At 40.7% G+C, this 23,220-nt stretch overlaps 2 protein-coding genes across 5 annotated transcripts; one reads left to right on the top strand and one right to left on the bottom strand.

The window, feature by feature from the left end:
* Positions 1 to 1,203: 1,203 nt before the first annotated feature.
* On the top strand, positions 1,204 to 2,058 carry crygmx (crystallin, gamma MX). The gene is made up of 2 exons (XM_034119012.1): positions 1,204 to 1,485; positions 1,783 to 2,058. Exons 1-2 carry the CDS (start codon positions 1,204 to 1,206, stop codon positions 2,056 to 2,058), a joined length of 558 nt encoding a protein of 185 aa, XP_033974903.1.
* Positions 2,059 to 3,926: 1,868 nt separating this feature from the next.
* Positions 3,927 to 16,529, bottom strand: aldh18a1 (aldehyde dehydrogenase 18 family, member A1). Of its 4 annotated transcripts, XM_034119802.1 has the most exons (18): positions 16,444 to 16,529; positions 16,132 to 16,241; positions 14,704 to 14,855; positions 14,060 to 14,209; positions 13,608 to 13,712; positions 13,376 to 13,528; positions 12,471 to 12,561; positions 11,974 to 12,098; positions 11,277 to 11,421; positions 11,008 to 11,081; positions 10,686 to 10,785; positions 9,685 to 9,905; positions 9,390 to 9,527; positions 9,034 to 9,229; positions 8,693 to 8,814; positions 7,983 to 8,169; positions 6,432 to 6,527; positions 3,927 to 6,271 (listed from the first exon to the last, which is right to left on the bottom strand). In XM_034119802.1, exons 2-18 carry the CDS (start codon positions 16,220 to 16,222, stop codon positions 6,075 to 6,077), a joined length of 2,343 nt encoding a protein of 780 aa, XP_033975693.1. In that variant the 5' UTR covers positions 16,223 to 16,241; positions 16,444 to 16,529; the 3' UTR covers positions 3,927 to 6,074. The 4 variants fall into 4 exon arrangements, with proteins under 4 accessions (XP_033975693.1, XP_033975692.1, XP_033975690.1 ...); XM_034119801.1 differs by lacking the exons at positions 16,132 to 16,241; positions 16,444 to 16,529 and having other exon boundaries at positions 14,704 to 14,858; XM_034119799.1 differs by lacking the exons at positions 6,432 to 6,527; positions 16,132 to 16,241; positions 16,444 to 16,529 and having other exon boundaries at positions 3,927 to 4,168; positions 14,704 to 14,837.
* Between the last annotated feature and the right edge of the window lie 6,691 nt (positions 16,530 to 23,220).

Raw genomic sequence — 23,220 nt, 5'->3', positions numbered from 1 at the left:
ACTTTACCCATGTGCAACTCAATATAAAAAAAGTAATATAAAAAAAACGACGTGCTTTGTGAGTTTTTTTTTTTAAACACATGCATGAGTCTGAAAACAACACTCTTTGGCCAAGCGGTCTTTTTGGTTTCTAAATATCCCTCTGGATCAATGAAGTATCTTTATACTATATATATAGTATCTGATATCAAAGAAAGTCTGTTGCTGCTTAATTATCAATATCTCTGGTATATAGGCCTACCTATCAAAACAAAACAAACCTTTTCTTTATGCTGTCCGCACATACCTCACAGTCTGCAAAATGTAGGTTTTTGGCATTCATACCAATAAAGGCAGATGTTGCAACTCTTATTGTCGCGCTGTGAGAAAGTGCAGCTGTACAGTGTTTTCCATAGAAAGAGAGAGCTTTGACAGAGACAAAGCGGCTGCTGCAGCGCACCAGTCCTATAGTGTTCTGCACTCCACACAGCCCACTGTGCTGACACGGCAAAGCTTTGTCTCCAATTCCAAAGCCCTGATCCCAGCAGGGTCTATAAAGGCCTGGTGCAGCCCACTGAAATGTACACAGTTACAATGGGCAAGGTAAGCGTGCGTTTCGAAATCTATATCGCAAAAGCAACTTTAGGGTTTGATAGTATGTTGATCATTTGTAAATAAGGGGTTTAAAAGGTGGGAAACAATGCTGCAAAGTCAATGCTATCAGTTGTCAGTAGTTCTAAATGATTGTTTACCACACTATATCTTACTAACAGTCAGACGTAATTAGACTTAGTTAGTTATACTTAATTATACTCTGCTTTGCCTTCTGTTGATGGTAGTAAAACATAGCAATTTTGTAACTGCGCTTTGAATCTCAATCGCTGTAGCAAAACAATATGCCAAGACTTTTCTCTTCATGAAAGTATACCACATGGTACTCTGTATTTTATTAAACTTTGCCTCTGGTGCAACATTTGGGACATGTTTTCATATTCCCTTAAGAGTCAACTCCAAAATTCTTTACTTTCTGTAATTCTGTACAAGAACTTTGTTGGATAAAGCTAACTTTCAAACCCCTGGCACAGAATACCAAATGATATAGATATAAAACTAAATTACACTAAAAGTCAAGTTATTATTGATTAATAGTCTGAAGAGCTGGAGGACAGATAACTTGTCATCTATCAGATAATAATAGCAATAGTGTGTCTTTGTTATAGCCCTATGGTGATAATATCTACCTACTGTATATACCGCTTGCAGGTTATCTTCTACGAGGAAAAGAACTTCCAGGGTCGTCACTATGAGTGCAGTAGTGACTGTTCCGAGATGCAAAACCACTTCAGCCGCTGTAACTCGATAAAAGTGGACAGCGGTTGTTGGGTGGCCTACGAGAAGCCCAACTATGGCGGCTACCAGTACATGCTGAACAAGGGCGAGTACCCCGACTACCAACGCTGGGCCGGCTTCAATGACTGCATCCGCTCCTGCCGCATGGTGCCAACTGTGAGTGATGCCTAACACTGTTTACAGCAAAGTTCTCACTTAAGGTTTAGACAGTTTATGACATTTCATTTCTATTTTTTCACTACTCTAAGCCTCTCTTTTTAGCTTGACCTATAACTGCAGCAAAAAGATTTGTGTCGAGAGAAAAATAACATTTAGACTGGGTCATTGGATCAGAACAACTTTAGTACAGGAACTTTATAAATGTATTTGAAATTGCCAAGTTAAATCTACTGTGGTGAGTTAAAGTTTAATAAATGGTTACAGTAAATGACAGTATGATTATCTCTGTCTTAGTATAACGGCAACTACAAGATGAAGATCTTCGAGCGTTCCGACTTTGGAGGCCAGAATATGGAGCTGAGCGATGACTGCCCCGATCTGAACGAGCGTTTCCACACCCGTGACATCTCCTCCGCCAACGTCATGGAGGGCTACTGGATTCTGCATGAACACCCCCACTACAGGGGACGCCAGTTCTTCCTGCGCCCTGGAGAGTACAGGAGGCACAGCGAGTGGGGAAGCAACAGCCCAACCATCGGCTCTCTGAAACGTATCACTGAGCTCAACTGATTCCCAGCTTTTTTCACCCTTACTGAACCCCACTGTTACCATCCCACCCTCTTGTTCCCCTAATGCCAGGACTGTTTCAGTGTGGTCTCAACACTGTGCTGTCCAAACCTGAAGTCATACATTTTTATGATGGAGGGATTTGGTGCGTCTGATGTTGGGTTCTGGTTTTTCTCGGGCTGCGCTGCATTGTCGGGTGAAGTTCCTTCCCTATTCAGTGCTCAAGCAACGCTCAATAAATAGTAATGATCTTTTTTGCTTTGGTCGTCCCAGAGCAAAATGGTTTGCCTCACCAGTCCCCAACCTCCTGTCCTACTGGAATCACAATAAAAGAAAACTTGATGAAAGTCAACTAAAGGGAGCCTTTGTTAATTTTCTATTGACTACTACAGCTGTCACTATAAAAAGATCAGGGGGATATGGCTTTTCATAAATCTGAGGAATATTTTTCTCTTGTGTGGTGATTGAACTTAGTTTCATTGGACCACAGAGTGACAAAGAAGAGTAACCACCGAGGTCCTAGACCAAGACCGAGAGTTTCTACAGTTTGCCGTGATATCGACATTCCACACACAAAGAGAAATTATCAAGGAAACAGAAGCTTATTCTTTGAAGCTCAATATTAAAGACAAAAAAAGGGTATCTGAGGATGAGCATGTAGGAGTCTTTATAAGATCACATGGTGCAGAGTAAGCGCGTTGGGTCCATGAAAGATGCCCATATTAGATCCACATCACAGGGCCAGTGCCAACTCAAAGCGTTGGAGTCAAAGTGGTCTGGTATTAGCCCCGAGCATCAAGCTCTCTCAGAACAAAAAACAAAACCCAGTCCACATCCCTGCTCATGCATTTTTCATCAGCCCAAGATACTGAACCCTTTCAGAAATAAATATCAATTATTGAAATTGTTAATTAGACACTGCGTAATTGGCAAAGATACACATGAATAAATAACTTTGACCATTAATTATTGATTTAAAAAAAATTGAAGCCCAGTGGGGAGTGCATTTGAGAGTCTCTTAAGATCAAGCACAACAAGAAATATGAGTTTTGGCCTTGAGTAATGTCCAATTAAAGGATTGTCGGCTTTGCTGTACAAGTCCAATGATTTGCCCTCATCATCCTTTTTATATCTGTGGACAACAATACCCAGCAGACAACATAACATCAACAGAGTGCAACATGGGATCTGATCAGCTGGGTTCTGGGGGCAATGTCAGATAAGAGATGAGAGGAAACGTACAGGCTGCCAGTTCTCAGCCACAAATGGAAGCTAATCTAAGGTCATGAAGGGGCAGGGTCTTCAAATATTAATCACATTTAGAAAGTAAGCACTGTGCCTTGCATAGAAACTACAGAAAACAAGTCTATGGTCATTTATGTTTAAAGTGTATGGTTATAACCCTGCAAACTTTACAAAAAAAGAACAGTGTGGCAAATAACCTGAAACTCTCCAAACAGCTAAATATTCAGTACAGTAACATTGCAAAATGTACTATCCTGTTTTAGGGGCCATACAGTTGGCACATCAGCAGAGAACAGCAACTGGGGTGATGCAAAAACAACATGAAAATGTAAAATAAGTTATTTCCTTGGATTCAAAGATCAAATGTAGACCCTTTGGGAACCATTTAGATGGGGATTTGACATAGGGTTGCGGTTTATTGTAAATATATGATGATTTAAACGCAAAATACAATACTTGACTGCAAAATTATACAGAGGAATATACTCAGTAACCCAACAAAGGAAGCTTTTCGTATCACAACACTCCATGACGTATTGTTTCGCTAAAAACAGGTGTTCACAAAAGCATACCACACATGCACCGAAATAGCTACCGTTACTGTAGCAAACAACTTTAATGCAATATTTTTAAAATACAGTTCTATAAAACATGTGCATCAATCAAAGAGGCTATACTCAATGTCCCTGGATTGTTCCTTCTCTACCTCAAGTCATTTAGATGATATTTTCAAGGGCTTCACATAAAAAGGACAAAAGAGTAAGATCCAAGTTTTGTCTCCCTCTTCATCTCTGAACCCTTTGGACTTGGTGATGGGATGCTGATTGAAGGGTAAGTAGTGCGATTTAGAGAATGAATTCTTTAGATGCTGGAAAAGAGAGAGAAAATGAAAGAAACAGAGAAACCAAGAACATAAGACCGTGATTCCATTATTAGTCTCAGTTCTCCCTCTTTTCATTCTGATGGGTGGATAATTAAACCTCTATAGTATTGTCTTCCATCTTCTTTGCCCCACTTCCAGCAATGCGAATTCCCCTATGGGCAACTTTAAAAAAAGCCCTTTTTAAGACATCTGTTTTTCAGATCAGCACGACTTTTTTTCCCCCATTAATTTGTGTTCTTTGTGAAAGTAGAAAGACTAGTGCCAGGACAGAGATGATCATACGTGTAAAAATCCTCAACATTTCAAGTGCTAAAATCAAAGAAAGTAAGAAAAAATATCCAAATATTCTTTTTCGACACTTTCCTTTTTAATTCTACAATACTGCTATTATACAACCCTTAAGTGTGCATTGCAAGACATCAGATGGGAGCTCAGAGGCTGGAATGTAACAAAGCTTGATTTAAAAGCAGTCGCGGTTTCCCCTCCAGCTTGAAGGAGGCAGCTTGTCAATTACTGTTCCCGCTCTGACAGAGGCTCTGGGCGCACGATGAACACGCAGGCAAGCAGCAAAGTATGGAAAAATGAGCACAACTTGTAACAATGATCAAATAAAAAAACATAAAATGGATGCATACAAGAATTCAAACTCTCATTGCTATGAAACACAACTAGGGTTTCTTTTATATCAATGTTCTTTATACAATAATTATCTTATGGAATTAACATCCAATACTCAATCATAATCTCTAAACACACCAGTAAAACTGAGATAATTCATTTTATAATAAATGCCAACATTTTGTGTTATTAGTTTCACTTATGAAATCACTTAAACTAGCACCACATCTAATTAAAATACCCGTGTATTCAGAAGCATACAACCTGAAATGACGGTAAGAGAAAGAAAATCTGGATGATATACTGTATGAACAAAGAAAGCACTTGATGATCCTTGTTGGTAGCACTGAAAGCAGTCAGCTAAATAAAATTGGGTCTAACATTTATAGATTATGCACAATTATAGCATGAAATTGACCTCCATAAACAATATTAAATAAATTAAAGATATTTAAGATACAACAAGCCTCTCATCATAATACCCTTTTGTATTTGCTGGAGAGAATTGCTAAGTGTGCTGATCTTTGACCAGATATATGATTTTGGATGCTTTATGGAAGTTGGAAAACTAAGTATGTAATGTATGCGTACATGCATGTTTTGTTTCTTTTAACATTATAATTAGCATTGTTTGAAGGAACCTGAGATCTCAGGTTTTTTCTTTGCAAATGATCTGTAATTAATTAATATGCATATGACAATAACAAAGTTGTATTTGGTACAAATTATGCATCGTATTACGATTTTTTTATACACATTTCATGAATAAAATAAATGCCATTTATGTCAGTTAGTATCAGTTTTAAAACACGGCCTGAGATTTCCATATTGAAAAAGACAGTAATTTCAAACACTTCAGTATAAATAGTGTGCATTTATACTGCCTTTAAAACAGTTATCAGTTAATTCCCTTGTTTATTGTATGTGCTATTCTGAAGGTATTGTGTCGTTATATCCACATTACACCTCCTGCAGCAGCCTATGAGGGTGATTTACCTCACTCGTATAATATAATCATACGCTGAGGTAGACTTTAAAACATTTGTAAACTCTCAGTAACAGTCTGAAGTCTGAACAGGGACAACTTTCTGCTTGTGCTGATAACATGGACCATTGGTGTGTTAAGCTTCTCTCCAAGCTGTGTGCTTCCAAAGTGTAAAACAGTGACTCCAGCCATCACCTGCAACTCAGTCCCAGACAGAGCTGCTGCTGGGCAATGCAAACCATTTGGAATAATGTTAAGGCCAAGTGAGTGTTGTGAGTGTTCTGTGGTCTAGTTGCTGTCCCGCTGCCCAGCAAGAGGCTGCCCAACAGGCAGGTTTTCATGGAGGTACTTCATGGTACCCTGCTCAGAGAAGTCTGCTGCTGTGTGCCCGTCCCCTCTCAGGACCCACTTTGTGGTGAGAAGCCCCTCCAGGCCGACAGGGCCCCGGGCGTGGATACGAGCGGTGCTAATTCCAACCTCCGCTCCTAAAGACCAAAAGAGGAAGAAAGAGAGCAAGGGAGAAATGTAAAACATGTATTGAAAGAGTCTGCAGTGAGAGAAAAAACAAGAATATAAGGCTGTTGAAAAGATTTCAAAGGAATACAGACAACAGATAGATGATATGGGGACATCATCACTACATACCCAGTCCAAAGCGGTAGCCATCAGCGAAACGCGAGCTTGCGTTCCAGAAAACACAGGCGCTGTCCAGCATCTGCAGGAACTGCTCTGCTGTGTCCTCTGAAAGAGAAAGATAGCTTGTTAGCTCACAAACTCATAACTCCTTTTCAGGCATGAACATGAGGTTCGGACAACAACAACTTTTCATTGTGATTATGCCATAGAAATAGAGATTAAAATAATGAATTTATGCAATAAATAACACTACATTTAAGAGAAAACCTTAATCTGTGGTTCTGAGGATTACATACATTACAGGTATTCATTGCAATCACAAATACTAATGTTATCTTAGTACACACCCAGTGCCCTAACCTCAAATCAAGTGAGCAGTGAACACACAATCTACACATCCTTTATATCAGGCGGATGTGGACAACTATAGGTCCAAATGTGTTTAGTTGAAATGCTAGCATTGTTTTAAAATTAAATACTCCGCAAATGTGTGTTAATAAAATCAGATCACATTTAGCTAAAACAGGTATTACCTTTGTTGAAAGATTATCTACATATCTACCTATCTATCAAGCAAGCTACATATCTATCTACATGTTGTATATTTATAACTACTGTATCATTGGTATAAAATCTGGCTTTACTTTACCAATATTTGATTGACAGGAAATAACTAGTACAAATGCGTACATTTGAATGTATTGAAGTACCTTCTGTGGTCACCAGATGGCAGCACATCCTTCACTGCAGTTGAGTAATCCTCAATGTAGAAATGCTCACTTTTATTCTGATCACCAAAAAGAGTCATGTGAAATATTTTGCATATTTCAACATTTGATCGAGGAATTTGCACTTCATGATATTCCATTTATTCAAAAGATATTTCTCAGAATGGTTCCTTGTCTTGCAGATGTAGCGTCTTACAAACGCTGCGGTTTTAAATACAATTATTTAGTTCCCATCAATATTTTATGATGCTCTCTAAAATTGCCTGACAAATGAAGGAGTCACAAAAAGGGCAATATGTTAGTCTTCAACACTGTCGATATGGCAACAGCCTTTACAATCAGGAAATACTCTGAACTTGGCACAGACTGGTTCAATCAACATGAGTTACAAGAATGTGGTGTGATGGCTCACTTGAAAGACAAAACTGGCCCAAAGTTATGACAGGGACGACTCTTTTAAACTGTGTTTTAGCATCTGCTCTAAATTTTTAAAAGGGCTCTGTCCCCTACGTTAGAGTCACACAGGGAGGCTGTGCACTCATCCTGACAACAAAGTGTCACTGCTCATTAGTCCCTGTGGCAGGAAGTGAGATGAATGGGGAAGGTGAATCAAGGGAGTGAGAAACTTGACGAATATCAGACACCTACAGGGAGAAGCAATGAGCAAGACAAGACTGACCTAGACTCAGTACTGCTGTTTGGCCAGGGTGAGGTAAGGTATGACGTAAATAATGCAAGACTGCATCTTTCTGCCGTTTTTTTTTTTAAAGCAATTTGATGGATAAACACAACAAAGACAAAAATACTAGCACAAACAGGAAGGGCCACCTACCGTTCTCTGTGATGATAACGTCTGTGTGGGAGCTGCCATACTTGTGAATATGGTCCACGGCCTCCTGCATGCTGTCCACCACCTCCATGCAGCACTCCAGGTCACCGTACTCCGCCCGCAGGGACTTTGCCTCTGATGGGCTGAATGTCAGGTAGGAAGCAAGGCAAGGGCCTGCATGAATCTTCACCTAGTGACACATCACAGAAAAAGATAAATAAGAGACAAGTAGACTTGTACTGAAGACTATATTTAGTATGATATAGGAAAATGAAATAATATGTATTCTGATTGGACTTAAGTTTAGAATCTGGTACGGCCATACTTGGACCAAGTATCTTCAATTACACCAATGATTTTTGTTTGATATTGAACTTTTAATGAGTTTTCCTTGTGGTTTTTGAGATAAAGCCATTTTCTTATAACACTATATTTAGCCTTTGGGCTTAGGGGACGACTGTGTTTTTCTAAAATATGTATGCAGGCATGCAAGTTTATTAATGAAATGTAAAAGCAGCCCCATGCCCATAGACAAATATAGTATGATAATAAAGACTAATTTTGCAGCTAACTGGTTTGACCGTTTAAATATGTATTAATATGCTGGCTTTGGCAAGACCAGAGTAAACTTACAAAAGGAAATGCAATTGTTTTATAAGAATTGCTAATGTTATATCGATGAATAGGAACGCATTTGAAGATCAGTGTTTTACCCGTTCAGTGCGAAACATGTCAAGGATCTGGTCAAACAGTGGAGTCCTGAGGATGTCTCTGTGAATCAGCAGACTCTCCATCGCATTACAGGCAGCCGGGTAGTCGCACTTGGAGTCTCTGACTGGAACGAGAAAAATAACAGTCAATAACTGCTATATTCCTAGTCAGTTAATAATTGAGCAAAGTACAAGCTAACAAACACGTCTGGCCTTAATGGCCTACCAATACTACACATCTTAACACTTGGTAAATGTATAAGTATTGTTAATTTGTCAATAAAGTACAATCGTGTATACATGAACTTCCGCACATGCCAGACAAGCTTCTTATATATGCTGACCAATTTTGATGACTTTGTCAACGCTGGCTTCTGCATCGACGTACACATGGCAGATTCCCTCGCTGTGACCCAGCACCGGGATCCCCTTTGCCACCCGCTGAATGTTTTTCACCAGCTGGGATGAACCTCGAGGGATGATCAAGTCGATCATCTTGTCCAGTCGGCAGAGATCCTCAACCTCCTCACGAGTGCTCACCTGGAAGCAAATACAAATGTGTCAATCATAGCAGCTACAGGCTGTACAGGCTTGATTGGGATGATGTATTGTCATGCAGACTTGGGTTCTCCCAGTCCATAAAATGCTGTATATAAAGTTTGTATTGCCTTGTAATACATGTATAGGAAGCATATTTTACCAGCTGTACTGCCTCTTTAACTCCGTGCATGGAAAGGGCTTCCTGGGTGAGCTGGTGGAGGACTCGGTTGGTGTTGGCAGCCTCCTTGCCTCCCTTCAGCAGGAGGGCATTGCCAGAGGCTATTGCCAATGCTGACACCTACAGAAAAACAATGTTTTGTAATATTACTTCAGATATTACATTTTTTTTGTTCATACATTTTCAGATTATATTCATTTCTTTATTTTGTTAGCATTTGCCAATACATTACCAAATTGCCAGATCTGTGTGTGTAACGGCTGCTCTGTCTGTATACCTGCGGCAGACAGTCGGATCGGGCCTCAAAGATAACGAGAAGAACTCCAATAGGCACAGTGATCTGCTCCAGCTCCAGGTTGTGAGCCACCCTGGTTCTGCGCAGCACTCGACCCACACTGTCCTGGGCAGCCACAGCGATCTGATGCAGGCCGAGGGACAAGCTGTTCAGTTTGGCAGGAGATAAACTCAGTCGCTTCAGCATGGCTGCTGGCAAAAGGCCTGTAGAAAAAAAAACACACACAAAGTTACACTTTGGCATAGGGAGAAAATGGGTCGGTGCCTCTCTGGTGGAGAGATATTGTGTACATAAACCAGCCCCGAAATAATGTATGCTATGGTTAAAGACTCTTTCGTCACCTCACTACACTTATTTTGAGTGCAATTCATTTTCTAAAATAAAAAAGACACAATGCAAAATAAACAAAGACAAATATTAAAGGTGGTTTGAGAAACCGGCTCGAGATACACTTTTTGTTATATTCCATGAAATGCTCTTAACATCCCGATAGCAATGAATATCTTAAGTGCTTTGACAAAAAATCCATAAAAAAAAATGTCATCTGTGGAAGCCGTAGTACTGTAAAAAGCACGACCAATCATTTTAGCCGGCCCGGCTAAAATAACTGGATGACCTACCTGCCTGTCAGCCTTCCATCGGGGCACAAACTTATCTCGTGCCCTCATTGGTCATGTGCGCGTTCTTGTGTGTTGGAGGAGGGGCTCTGTAAGGAAGTGGCAGATTTGTTCCGGCTGTGTATTTTCAAATTCTAGCGCACTCGAGCTGGTTTCTCCAAAATTACCTACCCCACCTTTAAATGGACTGACAGTATGATAATTATTGATTTTTCAAATGTCTTATAGATATCGCAATAATACTCTTATAGTGCCAGCCCTTACATTAATAGGAAAATGGGAGTCTGCTGAAAACGTATGTATAGGTACTATGAAGCTTCATCATCTGCAAACCTGACTAAATGACTTATTGTGGGCTTCTGTTACCTGTATTTACAGCCAGGTCCATGTCCATTTTATTGGCAGCCAGAATCTCTTCCTGTCTTTCAGTCAACAGCTCTGCTAGATGGCAGATGATCTCACTCCTCTGACAACAGGCAACAAAACACAGGCAGGATGAGCACATCTATCCACAAGAGGTCAGTGTTTCTCTGTATCTGATAAAAGGTAAGATTGGGCCTATTATTTTAGGTGTGTATAATATATAGTAAGATGTTATTTAAACTATCACCCATAAACACAACTGACAAGAACACAACAATGGACATTATTTTGTTAAAAACTTTTTTTATGCAAGACATTGTGGCACCTTGTCTGGGTGCAGAGATGCCAGCGTTCTTCCAGAGTTACGTGCCACTTGTGTCTGATGCTCCAGAGTTGGGCCTGGTGAAGGGTCAGGGACATACTTCAAGTTTATTAACTATACCAACAGCCCTAGAATAAATCTGATCCTACCATCAGCCAGGTTATAACTTAATTTTGTTTACAACTTGTTTCATTTCATACAAATGTAATGCAGGATTGATACAAATGTAATAAGTTGTTGGTAGAGAAAGCATGCAGCCCTAGTGAACTGACCTGCAGGTTTAATCTCGGAGAAGAAGGTTCCCACCTTCTTGCCCTCCACAATGTCAGTGATCACATGACCCGTTACTTTAGGGTGGGTGCCGTTGGCGATGACCACTGAGGTGCCACCTTGCAGAGCCCACAGGGCAGCCTTGACCTGCAGAAAGAAAGACACAATATGAAACAAGGTCTCTCTAAAAAAAAAAATGTATCATTGATATCATACGAGGGGACTAGATTCAAAGTTTACTATTAAGTGTAGTCCAGTGATTCCAAAACCAAGGGTTGGGCCCCTCAAAAGTTTCACAAGACAAATCTGAAGGGTTGTGAGATGATGGATGGAGAGGAAAGTAGAAAGGAGTTCTCCTACATAAATCTGTTTTTCATGCTACGGAAATATACTGTAACAACATTTGCTTATGTTGGGGAATATTTTATCATTTGAACAGCTATGTAAATTAAACTGGGGAAAAGTTTAGAGGGGGAATGTGTCTGGAACTGCCAGCATCTCAACATCTGAATGTGATATACTGTAGAGCACAAACTACAAATATTTTTTGTTAAAAAGATCACAAGCCAGAAAGAAAAAGAGTGTGACATCACTGGCTTATAGCTTGCCCATCTGATGAATTTCCTCTGAGACTTTTTACTGAGTCTTTAAAGTTGAATGAAAATAATAGAGTTTTCAACACAGTCTTTGACACCATACCTTGGCCTCCATGCCTCCAATCCCAACTCTGGACTTTGTGCCATATGTGATGGTGTGCTGGTCCCCAGGGTAGAAGATGTCAAGGAGCTTGGCGTCATCTGTCCCAGGTGGGCTGTCGTACAGTCCTAAGACATTTACAATTGTTACACAAACTATCAGCCCACAACTTGGTATCAAAATGCACAACAAAGCACGTACAATCCTAAAAACAAACAAACTAATTGACTAAAATGATTCTCAGTATTTTTTTTTTTGTATCTTCTCAATTGATACTGAACGGATCATCAGCCATGTCACACTCGCATGCACACACACCTCGTGGCAACCCCATCAGCATCAATTTCAAACATGTAGGCAGAAGGTGTGTATTTGTCTCTCTATGACTCTCAGTTGACCCTGTTAGGAGTGGGGGGGGGGGGTTTCCCAGTGAAGAGTGCAGACAGATGGTGTTGTTACCTAACAGCTGACCCAGACTGTTGTTGTGGTAACGCACATACCTTCCACGTCAGACAGCGCAATGAGGAGGTCAGCCTTCATCTCCACAGCTAGCCGTGCCGCCAGACTGTCGTTGTCCTTAATGCTGATCACCTACAGAGCCAGAAAAGTGCTGAAGTAAGCTCCTGAAGCCATCTGCAAACGGCCTTTTCTTAAAGGTTATAGGCTGGCTGATAAAAACAAATACATGTATAAAGACCTTCTAAACAGTGCAAAACAGTGACAGAACCAACACTTTGCTAGGGAGTGCAACACTGAAAGGGAGAAATTTACTTTTTCAACAAGAGGTCCATTCATTGAGCATGGGTTCAAACCTTTTTTTGCATAATGAACTAAATACTTCAGAGAAACAGCCAAATTAAGTCCATGCAAGTTTAAATATACATGCAAGGGATAAGTTCAGTAAAAATGATATGCAAACCTATTATAGATTTTCATAAAATAGTCTCTTTTATGTCAATAAATCCTGTTTAAAAGAGAGAGAGCGAGGCAGAATTATCCCCAAGGAAAAGATATGTGATTTCTGCAGGTAAAGGAGGGTCTACCTACAGAAGTTAGCCCCAGCCCCAGCCCCAGCCCCAGCCCCAGCCCCAGCCCCAGCCCCAGCCCCAGCCCCAGCCCCAGCCCCGGCCCCCCTCTGACAGCACTACCTCTCCAGTGACAGCATGCACTGCCATCCCTCCCATCATGCTTGTGCCTTCATGGTTGAGGGCAGAGCTGCTTAGGTGAGGCCGGCTGGCAGAGGTGTTTCATCGTGTGAGGATGAATGAAAACACTGCTGCTAATGAACAGTGACGGTCGACACTTTATCATCACCGTGTCCTACGATCACTTCGGCTCCCCTGCTGCCACCATCACCGCTGCGTACCCCCCCCCCCCCCCCCATGCTGTCTGTAACCACATTTACCCCCTGCAGGTCGCTGTTGGGCTCCGGCGGGGGCACCACAGCGTCGTTGGTGTTGATGATGGGCACGATGTTCATACGCAGCAGCTCCTGCAGCGTGCTGTTCAGATCCTGCCTCTTTTGGTCATCATGGAAATCCAGATTTGTAACCAGGACCTGACAGTAGAGTTAACAGAGAGATCAAATATGACACTGTAATATGTTTCTTGATCATTATTTCTAGACATTATTTTACCTGTGCAGTGCAGGTGCTGTATTGGGTGAACATGGCCTCATACAGCGCCATCAGCCCACTCTGTCCAGCAGCAGCACAGGCCCGGGCCTCCAGTACCGGCACCGACTGCCGCAAAAGGCAGTAAATGGTTACATAGATTTTCTGAGTAAACAGATTAAGCCTTCAACTAGAGTTGCAAAGATGTTTTGATTAGTTGTCAAGTATTAAATAAAATGCCAACTCAAAAATCTGATTCTAGCCTCTTATTTGAATATTTTCTGTTTTTTTTTTGGACAAAACAAGACATTTAACAAAGTCACCTTGATCAATATTTTTGACAATTTTCTGACATTTAATAAAACAAACAACTGAATATATAATGAACATTCTTGTTAGTTGCAAAAATGTAAAACCGTAAGGGAAATACTTTATCATTACTTGAAGCCTAAACACATTCCTCTACCTTTTCTTACCATGTCATTGAGCTGATTTTGTCCCGAGTGCAGCGCCTGCCGGACGCTCTGGGACAGCAGGATCTCATGTCTTAATCTTTGCTTGCCAAAGGCCACTGCTCCACTGGTGACAATCATCATCTCCCTGCCTTGATTCTGCAGCATGGCCACCTGCAGGCCGATTCACCCAATTAGGAAATAGACAACAGCTGAGCTCACTTGTTTTCACATTCATGCTCAAAGAAGGCAGCCTTAAAATGTTGGTTCAACAAAATTACAACATGAAATCATTTTTTCTTACCTACCACATGTGATAACTAGCCATGATATTATTTTGTATTAGTTTTAAATGTCAGACTTGTCTTATTTTACCCCACCCAAATACCATGGGGTCAATGGGATTATACTTGCATAAATCAAGAACAGTTACTTCAAAGCATGTGTGGTAGAGTAACATGGCCTTTTTATTCAATTACACCAAAATGCAATTGACCCATTGTACTGTTGTGGTAAAATATTCCAATACCTAGGAAAATAAAACTATCTGCATGACTTGACATAAGGAGGTGACAATAAACATTTGTATTTAAGTAGGAGAATTGTCTTGGAAGTTATTCAGAACTTTAAACTTATTTTTTACTATACTGGTTTATTTGTCCTCCCACCTGCTCCACAATGGAGGCCAGCCTCCCCAGAGCCAAGCCACATTCATCCCCACGGGTGACCACAGCACTGCCCAGCTTCACCACGATCCTCTTGGCCTGGCGCAGTTCCCCGCGGTGTGCAAAGGAGCTCACATGAGCCCTCCCCTTGGGAACTGTATAAAAGGACAAGAAGTTATTTTTACTTGACTGTTGAAAAGGAAGTGTTTTAGCTCCATTTTCAATGTGATTCATTGCAAAACGGAAGCAGGAGTAGTATGAAGTATGCATCAGATGAAATAACACCTAAATAGACTAATCATTCAGGAGAACTCCAGATAGGACTGTTCTTAATTAATTGGATGTAACAGTGTATTACTAAAGCTTTATATTTGATTTCATCACTATACAATTCCATGACTGAGACAAACACAGTAAAGCCCTCCCCTTCATTCATCTGTAACGTGGGAAACAGATAATCACAGCTTTCAAACTGCCACATCAGCAGGGCAGGCAGAATAGCCTGTGCTGACATTACACATCTCTCTTTACCAATGAAGCGCGAGAGAGACAGAGAGATCCTGACATCTTGTTCAGACTAAAGTAGATCTGAAATCTCTCTGCAAACACAATATCCCAGTCAAACAGTGTGTTACATCATGTTTACAAGGAGCACTTTAAAATTCACCACATCTGCCAACAGACACTTTTGACTATGTTGACATAACACAATACACATTAATATTGTGTACTTTCAGAAAAACAAGAGACTGACACATTTGCAAGCAAAAGCATTATAAATCTGAAAATAATTATTCACATTATTGATTAGTCTGATTATGTGAAAGAATACATACATAAAAATGGCCATCCCTGAGGCTCAGAAGACCTCTACAAATTGCTCGTTTTATGAGAGCAAGTCTAAACCCCCCCCCTTTTTTTTTCTTACAGTATATAAAACAGAAAAAAGCTTTTATTTTATTGAATAATCTGTTGATTATGTTTCAATACATCAACAAATTGTTGGGTCTGAATAATGTAAGAAAACTGAAATAATTCAATCATAGGTGACTAAACCAAAAAATGATTAATAAAAAGTGTTGTTTGCAGCACTCAGAATTCAGTTAACTTTCACATAAATTAAAGTAATGCATAAATCCCCAGACCTAATGCTAGAACTAGAACATGTTTGCTATTTTTGCTTTAAAAAGTACTTATGATTAATCACATATCAGAATACTTTAATAATCTGACAATAATCCAGATTGTGTTTGCAGCGAAAGAGCATTTATATGAGCATACATAATCTACTTGTATTAAAAGATCTGGGGTTGCAAATTTGTTGTTTTACTTTTCTGTAATCCAGGATGCTGGATGACTGAAAACAGACATCAAATACAGTGTTTACATGGGATTAAGTGTGTCACAGAGTGGCTGTGCAGCATGGCTTGCCTTGTGTCAGTGGTCTGGTGAGAAACCCACATACTCTTCTCCGGTAATCCAAATGGTTCCTAGAACACAGGGTCAGCCTTCGTAGCAGCATGGTCAGTGTAGTGTCTTTACTGTGACAGGTGCATACAGAGAGTGAGAAATGCAAAACATATCAGTATAAAACACATTCAACCGTGGTGTTATTAAAGAGAGTAAATAGAAGTTAGTAGTATATCTAAATTGCAACATAAAAGTGATGCATTGTATTGAAATTTACAGTCAAAACTTTATTACCCATACTTGTTCCTTAGATGCTAAAGCGCTAGTTCTTACCTGAATTCCAGAAATCGCTGTTTGGCTTACTGTGTTTGTGCTGTTTAACGTATTCTATTGAGTTTTGTTCATCTTATTTAACCCGTTATTCCTGCGTTTAGCACACAAATACTTGAGCAGAGGTGGGCTCTGCATGTGCACGCTCCTCCCCTGATGGAAGAGCTGCCTGCTGATGAAACGGTCACTGCTGTTTGCAAGTTAAAAAGGGCGGTGTTTCCACATTGTCGGTAAACACATTTGCAATTTGAGGACTCAGTCAGTATCTTTCGTGTTGACATTCAAAATACATTTTGTTTTACAACCGAAAAGTCTCGTAAATTGGAGAGGTAGTGGCAGGAAGTGGCGTAATGACACCGGCCGGGAAAATGCGGAAAACGAACGGAAAAGACACTTTCAACATAAAGGCATCATCATTTATTTTTTAAAACACAGATAACTTGATCTTTTTTATAACCTATTAATTAAATAAGTTATTTTTTCTTTTTATTCAAGTCCATATAACTGTCCGATAAAGAATAGAATTAAAGCTGCAAGCAGCGTTGAGCGGGTCTTCGACGCTCCGCAGGCTGTTGTCCGCACGTCGAGGTGTGTAGGTGTCTCGAGGACTCGGCCGTTGGCAAACGTGGGAAGTTTCAGGCCGATCGGACAACGTATTTAGGAGTTACAGCAGTATCATAAACATTGTGTTTGATGGCGAGTGATCTATCACCAGTGGCGTTTTTATATGTACAAAAGTGGTGGGGCACAAAAAACTTAGATGTCTATATATAAGCTTCTGCAGTGACGTGCAGTGAGGTTCATGGCTGCTGAGGCACTGGCACTGACTCTTCAGGTTTACAAATATTATATTTTGACCTAAACCAAAATATAATATTATTTTCAAAAGCTTTTTTTGTCTGATGCTTCGATTAATTTTAAACAGACAGTTCAACAAAAGGATACCCAAAAAATGTAATTTTATCATTTAAATATTGAATTGTTCTCTCTTAGTAAGATCCCATTTTCAATAAAATGGCGGTCTTACCTTGACTTGAAGATGAAGTCCATTTTCCTATCCTTCTGGACAAACATTTCTATTACTTTTTTGTAAAAGTCCTCCTTATCTTCTTGTAGTTTCAAAAGTCTATCATAAATCTAATCCATAGATTTATGATAAAAAAATTATAAAAGTAGGGTAGACATGTGGATGTTATCCGGCTAATCAAAACGTGCATTTATCTAACAGGTACGTTTCCCACAGATCTTATTTTGAGCTATTTTCTAAAATCCTCTGGAGAAATCTCATTGCTTTTTTGTGCTTACTTCCTGGTTTTAGGACGCGCCACTGCAGCTCTCTCGTCTCCTCTTCACACAGCACACTTTTCGCGGCACACGTACTTACAGCCAATCAGCTCTGAATGATTTGAGATGACGTATGGTGGGGATGGTAGCTCCGTGCCCCTCTGGTCATTATTTTTTTGCCACACACATTACATTACAAAATACTCTGAGCATGCGCAGTGTAGTTTTTACAGTCACGTTCACTTCACAGCGAGAGGAAGGGGCATAATCAGGTTTTGTCACACATGGCTCTAAACAGCTCAATAGGCACACACTGTGACTGTAGACACACTAATTAGAAGAACACAGACTAAAACAGCAATGTACAGACGAATCAGATGATTAAACATGATCTTAAAATATATTTTATATTTTTTTTTATTTTTTTTTTTGCATTTTTGTAATCATTATTTGTAATACTTTCTGCTGACACTAGGTGGGGCTGTGCCCCACCTGCCCCTAATGACCAGTCGCCACTGTCTATCACCATGGCAACGGCATTTGATGACACCCCATAATAAGCTTAGATGTGTTGAGGGCTGCATCGTTATCAAACCTGTAAAGTTGTGTGCCGTTTGGAGCATGTTGACTGGAGTTATGAGAAAACCGTGTTTAAAAACTGACACATATATGTGTCGAGGGCTTGACGGTTAGCACCAGTGGCGTCGCCTGGCCTGGGCATCCGGGGCTTTAGCCCCGAATGTTTTTTCTGTAGCCCCGGACAATTCTCCCTCAATAATATAATACATTAACCGTGCTTTACGTGAACCTCATCATGACACAAGAGAGGACGGCAGCACTGTAATTTCCCGTGTTCAGTGAATGCAACAGAGGCATGACACCAGACCAATCAGAGAGTTGCATGGAAATAAACGTGTGTCATTCAAGCTCGGCCATGCGGCTTTCACACCAGCGCTTTTCCCTTTCTAGCTCCTAGCGAGAGCTTTTCTGGTTCAGCTCCGGTTTCCCTTTTCAGCTCCCGCTCTGTTCACACTGCCCAGAGCTGCCTCTGCTGCGTCATGACGTCACAGTTTACGTCTCTGATTTTCTCCCACAACAACAACGGGCCGGGGACTGCGTCGGGTCGATGATCGTGTTGCTTTTAATCATACGAAGCCAGATTAAATTAAATAACGACTTCTCCAACCTTATACTTTTCTCCAGAGTGCCGTGGTTCATTGTTTATTAATGTGTTTCAGCGGCATTTACCGACCGCTGCAGTGCTGGCTGCACTTCCACGGGTGTTTATTCTCCCGTTAGCTCCGGGTTAGCTCACACGGCTCTAAAGTATTCACTGTCTGACTGTCACACAAGCAGCTGATACATATCCCCAGTTCCCCTTAAGTGAATGTGTGTCAGTCTGAATTGACGCTGTTTGGCATCACAACGCTGTTATGAAAGTTTCTCTGGTATAACATGGGTGATGTTAGCATAGCAACCGAAGCTAAACTGACTACTTGCTAAGCCGTTTTCTACAGGCACATTTTACTGGCGTATTTTTCATTATGATTCTACTTGTGATAGTCGGACATGACAACCTGTACAGCCCATGTATCTCCACAATGATCAATAACAGCGAACGGATGGTCAAAGTAAGGTTTCCTGCACGCCTCGACGTAAGAGACGTAAGCGACGCCGCGTCATAGCTCCGAAGCTCTTGCCTCTGGACCGACAATTTTTTGGAGCTGGAAGTGAACCGCATTCCGGAGCTATGACGCGCCGCCGCTGCGGTGTGAACAGGAAAAACCGGCGCTTTTCCAGCTCCAGCTCCGAGCAGGAGCTGGAAAAGCGCCGGTGCCCCTTTCACACCGGTGCTTTTTCCAGCTCCTGTGTGTGTGTGTGTGGCAATAGCGCATGTGAGAGAGAGAGAGAGGGGGAGAGAGATACCGGTGTCAGCATGGACCGTGTTGTTAGCATCTGGTTAGCTAGCTGCACTAACGGACATAAGGAGCTGTTTGTTCCACAACAAGCTGGAGGAGAGTCCTCTCCTCTCAGACTGAGAGACTCAGGTGAGCTAAAGGACTCTCTGAGTGTTTAGATAGTTAACTTTAGTCTAAGTTATCTCAGTGGGTCTCAAACGGTTTGGTCACAAATTATTCAAAAGATTATTTCCGCGGCACACCTTCATATGATCATTATAGTTATTAAAAAAAAGAGAATAAAGGAAAAACAGTTATGAAATACTATATGGCAGTAAAACAAGAATAGAGTTTAAAAGGGGAGTGATTAGTAAAATATCCATAAAGAAAAAGTACATCTGTTTACAGTTCTGCTTCATATGGGTGTTGAGAGAGGTATCCATAGATCTCTTCATTTTGCTCTCAAAGTGCACCAGATTGATGCATTTAACTTCAATATTTAAAAAAAAAATCTTCCCGGCGGAGCATCCCCCCGGACCCCCCACGAGGAGGTGAGCCCCCCACTCATAAAAAATACCACTTTACCCCTGCCTATATGCCGTGAGCTGATTATCGAGCCTTCATTGTAACAGTCGCGGTTGTACTGTGTGTGTGCGTGTGGGGAGTGTTGCAGTAAAAAATGCCACTGTAGTGCCGCCGCCACTGTGGGCTAAGCCCCGAATGTTTTCAGGTCCAGGCGACGCCCCTGGTTAGCACACATGTGAAATTTGAACCCTTTTTTTTTCACCATTTACAGAGGAGTTAGAGCAATATCGTGCTTAACGGCGAGGGATGCGTTGCCATGGCAACAGCTTTTGAAGAAAACTCATTATTGTCATATTGAGGTGTTGAGGGCCGGACCATTAACTGTCATCTGAAGTCTGGTGCAGTTTGGACCATTTTCCATCGAGTTATGACAACACTGTGTTTCATGGCGAGGGATCTGTCGCCATGGCAACATACTTTGATGACACCCCATAATACGCCTAGATGTGTTGAGGGCTGCATCGGTATCAAACCTGTGAAGTTTTGGGCCGTTGACATATGATGACATCCCATAATTGGCGTAGAGCTGTTCAGGGCTAGGGTTAAGGACAAAGGAGCCTCATTCACTTTACATTGGGGTTGTTTGCGTGGTGCAGACACGTAAATGTAGCAAAGTTCGTGACTCCACCACGCACTGCGGTGTTAAGGAGTCGTGGTGGAGTCACGCATTCTGGTGAGACCAGGTTGGTCTTGCCACATGGCCTTCCCTTGCATAATCTCAAATATTTTGTATTTGTATTTAAGCTACCAACGTGTAACAGAACCATGTCATGTTTGTTGTTCTCTGACACAAAACATCATGTTGAATCAGTCAAAAACAAGATCATTGCCATTGGCATGATGACTTCTGGTTTGGAACACAAAGTTCTGTAAGTAAGTTTCACTTCTTTCGGCTGCTAAACCTTAACTTGTTTTTCACTTATCATCTTGTGTAATCTTTATCTTGTGTTATTTCAAGCTTTTAATTCAGATTGACATGTATGGTATGCAGTGGCGGCCGGTCCATAGGGGCGCTAGGGGCGCCGCCCCACCTCTTCCCATATTAAAAAATAAAAATAAAAATAAAAATAAAAAATATATTTAAAAAAAATATATATTTTTATTTTTATTTTTAATGAACAAGGTAAATATTATATAATTGGTATCAGTAAAATGTATAATCTACAATAAAATCTCGTTTAAAATTGTGTTACGATGTCTAAAGTTACTGATAAGTCACATGTTTCCTGCCTGGCCTTGCCCGTGTACCTTCTCTCGTCTGGGCGCTAAGAGAGGAGCCCTCAACCAGTGCAGCAGCAGCCACTAGCAGCTGACTGTTGCTATCTGTAACGTGTAAACTATGCCGCGAAAACATAATTTCAGCCAATCAGCGTCGTCAAATATGATGGTCACAGGGCTCCTACGTGAGCGCCCGGTGCAGTCTGTGAATTGTTTGGACTCGTATCCAAGGAGACAAAACAGGAAGCTGTCATACACTCTGGAAGCTACCATTAGCAGCTAATGAAAACTCAGTTTTTGACATAAAAATGGAATTATGGATCATCAATCATTTTTCAAAGTGACAGACACATTGGATTAACCTATGGATTAACCTTCAGCTGCGTTTTTCTCGTTTTTGATCAGAATTGTTATTCTGCAAAAGGTGAGCATATCTCCATGTTTTGCTACCTAAAGCTACGTCGTGTGATGTCTGTATTTGCTTCCCCTGTCGCGAGTTCTGATCGCTCAGTGATGATACTTATATTTCTAGAATATGTGGAATCTCAGCTTGTAAACTTGTTTGTGCATATCCGATAAGTATATCGATTGATTTATACCTAGAGTGCGTTAGCATTTTTTCGCTCAGGGTAGACGCTTCTTGTGAGACTTGTGTTTTGTTTCGGTAAACATGGTTCATATCATCAGTTAGATGCGTTTCCTCTGAGTAGGACACATGAATAGTTTATTACATTTTAAGAAGCCCTGAGACACAGTTTCGTGAGAAAAAAAACAGGGGAAAAAAGCCCCTTAACAGGTTAAATGGGAATTAAATCAGTGTTCCCAAAGCCCCGGTGTTCTGCAGTTTGTGTGGGCCTACTGTACTGTTGCACAGTTTATGCTGTAGAAACTATGTCCAGGACAAGGTGTTTGGAAGTTTTGGAAGATTCATAGCTAACCACACTGAAGTTATGGAGGTATTGATCAGTCTTCTCATATTTTTAAGCCTCAAATTGTCTTTCTCCCCCCCTCTAACATCACCAGAAGTCATGATTTAAGGGGTCTTTTCTCAAAAAAAATTACCGGGGGAGCATCCCCCCGGACCCCTCTAGTATTGTTTGATCACCATTTCCACAGCCCCACCTAAAATATTTTCCACCAGCCGCCACTGATGGTATGGGTGTTAGTGTCCCAACAATTCTGTATCTTGTGTAAGTGTATCTGATTATTGCAACACAGCAGCTGCAAGAGAACTATCGATATTTAGCCGTGTGATTCCATGGATTGTTTATTTTGTTATAACAAAGGTCAAATGTTTCTCAGCAGAAAGTTAACCATCCAGTTCAGCAGTTGATATGGGAGCACCAAAAACTGAAGTTCAGGAAAGAGCCAACGCAAAATACTTCTCCGCTCATGTCTTCTGCTTTAATTCCCCACAGCTTCCAATAAATAGTTTAAAAAGTTGTTTAGAATGAGTATGATGCTTTAAACCAAAGTGTTAATGACTGAAAACCCTGGTTAACATTCAGTCATGTGATTTTTTTTAAAAAACAAACAGTTATCAGAATCAGAATCAGAATATAATTATCATACCAGTATATGCACTTGGCTACCAAAACATGAATAGAGTGTGGTTAAAGTATGTGTGTGATGTCATGTCAATAACAACAGAGTGAAAAGGGTCAGGGTTGGGACAAATGTAATTTCCCCTTGTGGATTTATAAAGTATTTCTTAAATCTTTAGTCTTAATCCTAAACAATTGAAAACTCTTTGCTAAGGAAAGGTAGGGAAAGCTTGTGTTCAAAATCCTACTTA

The sequence above is a fragment of the Trematomus bernacchii genome, unplaced genomic scaffold (genome assembly GCF_902827165.1).
Source record: "Trematomus bernacchii unplaced genomic scaffold, fTreBer1.1, whole genome shotgun sequence".
Lineage (NCBI taxonomy): Eukaryota > Metazoa > Chordata > Actinopteri > Perciformes > Nototheniidae > Trematomus > Trematomus bernacchii.
The sequence above is the reverse complement of the archived record's forward strand: the minus strand, read 5'-3'. Positions and strand labels throughout refer to the sequence as shown.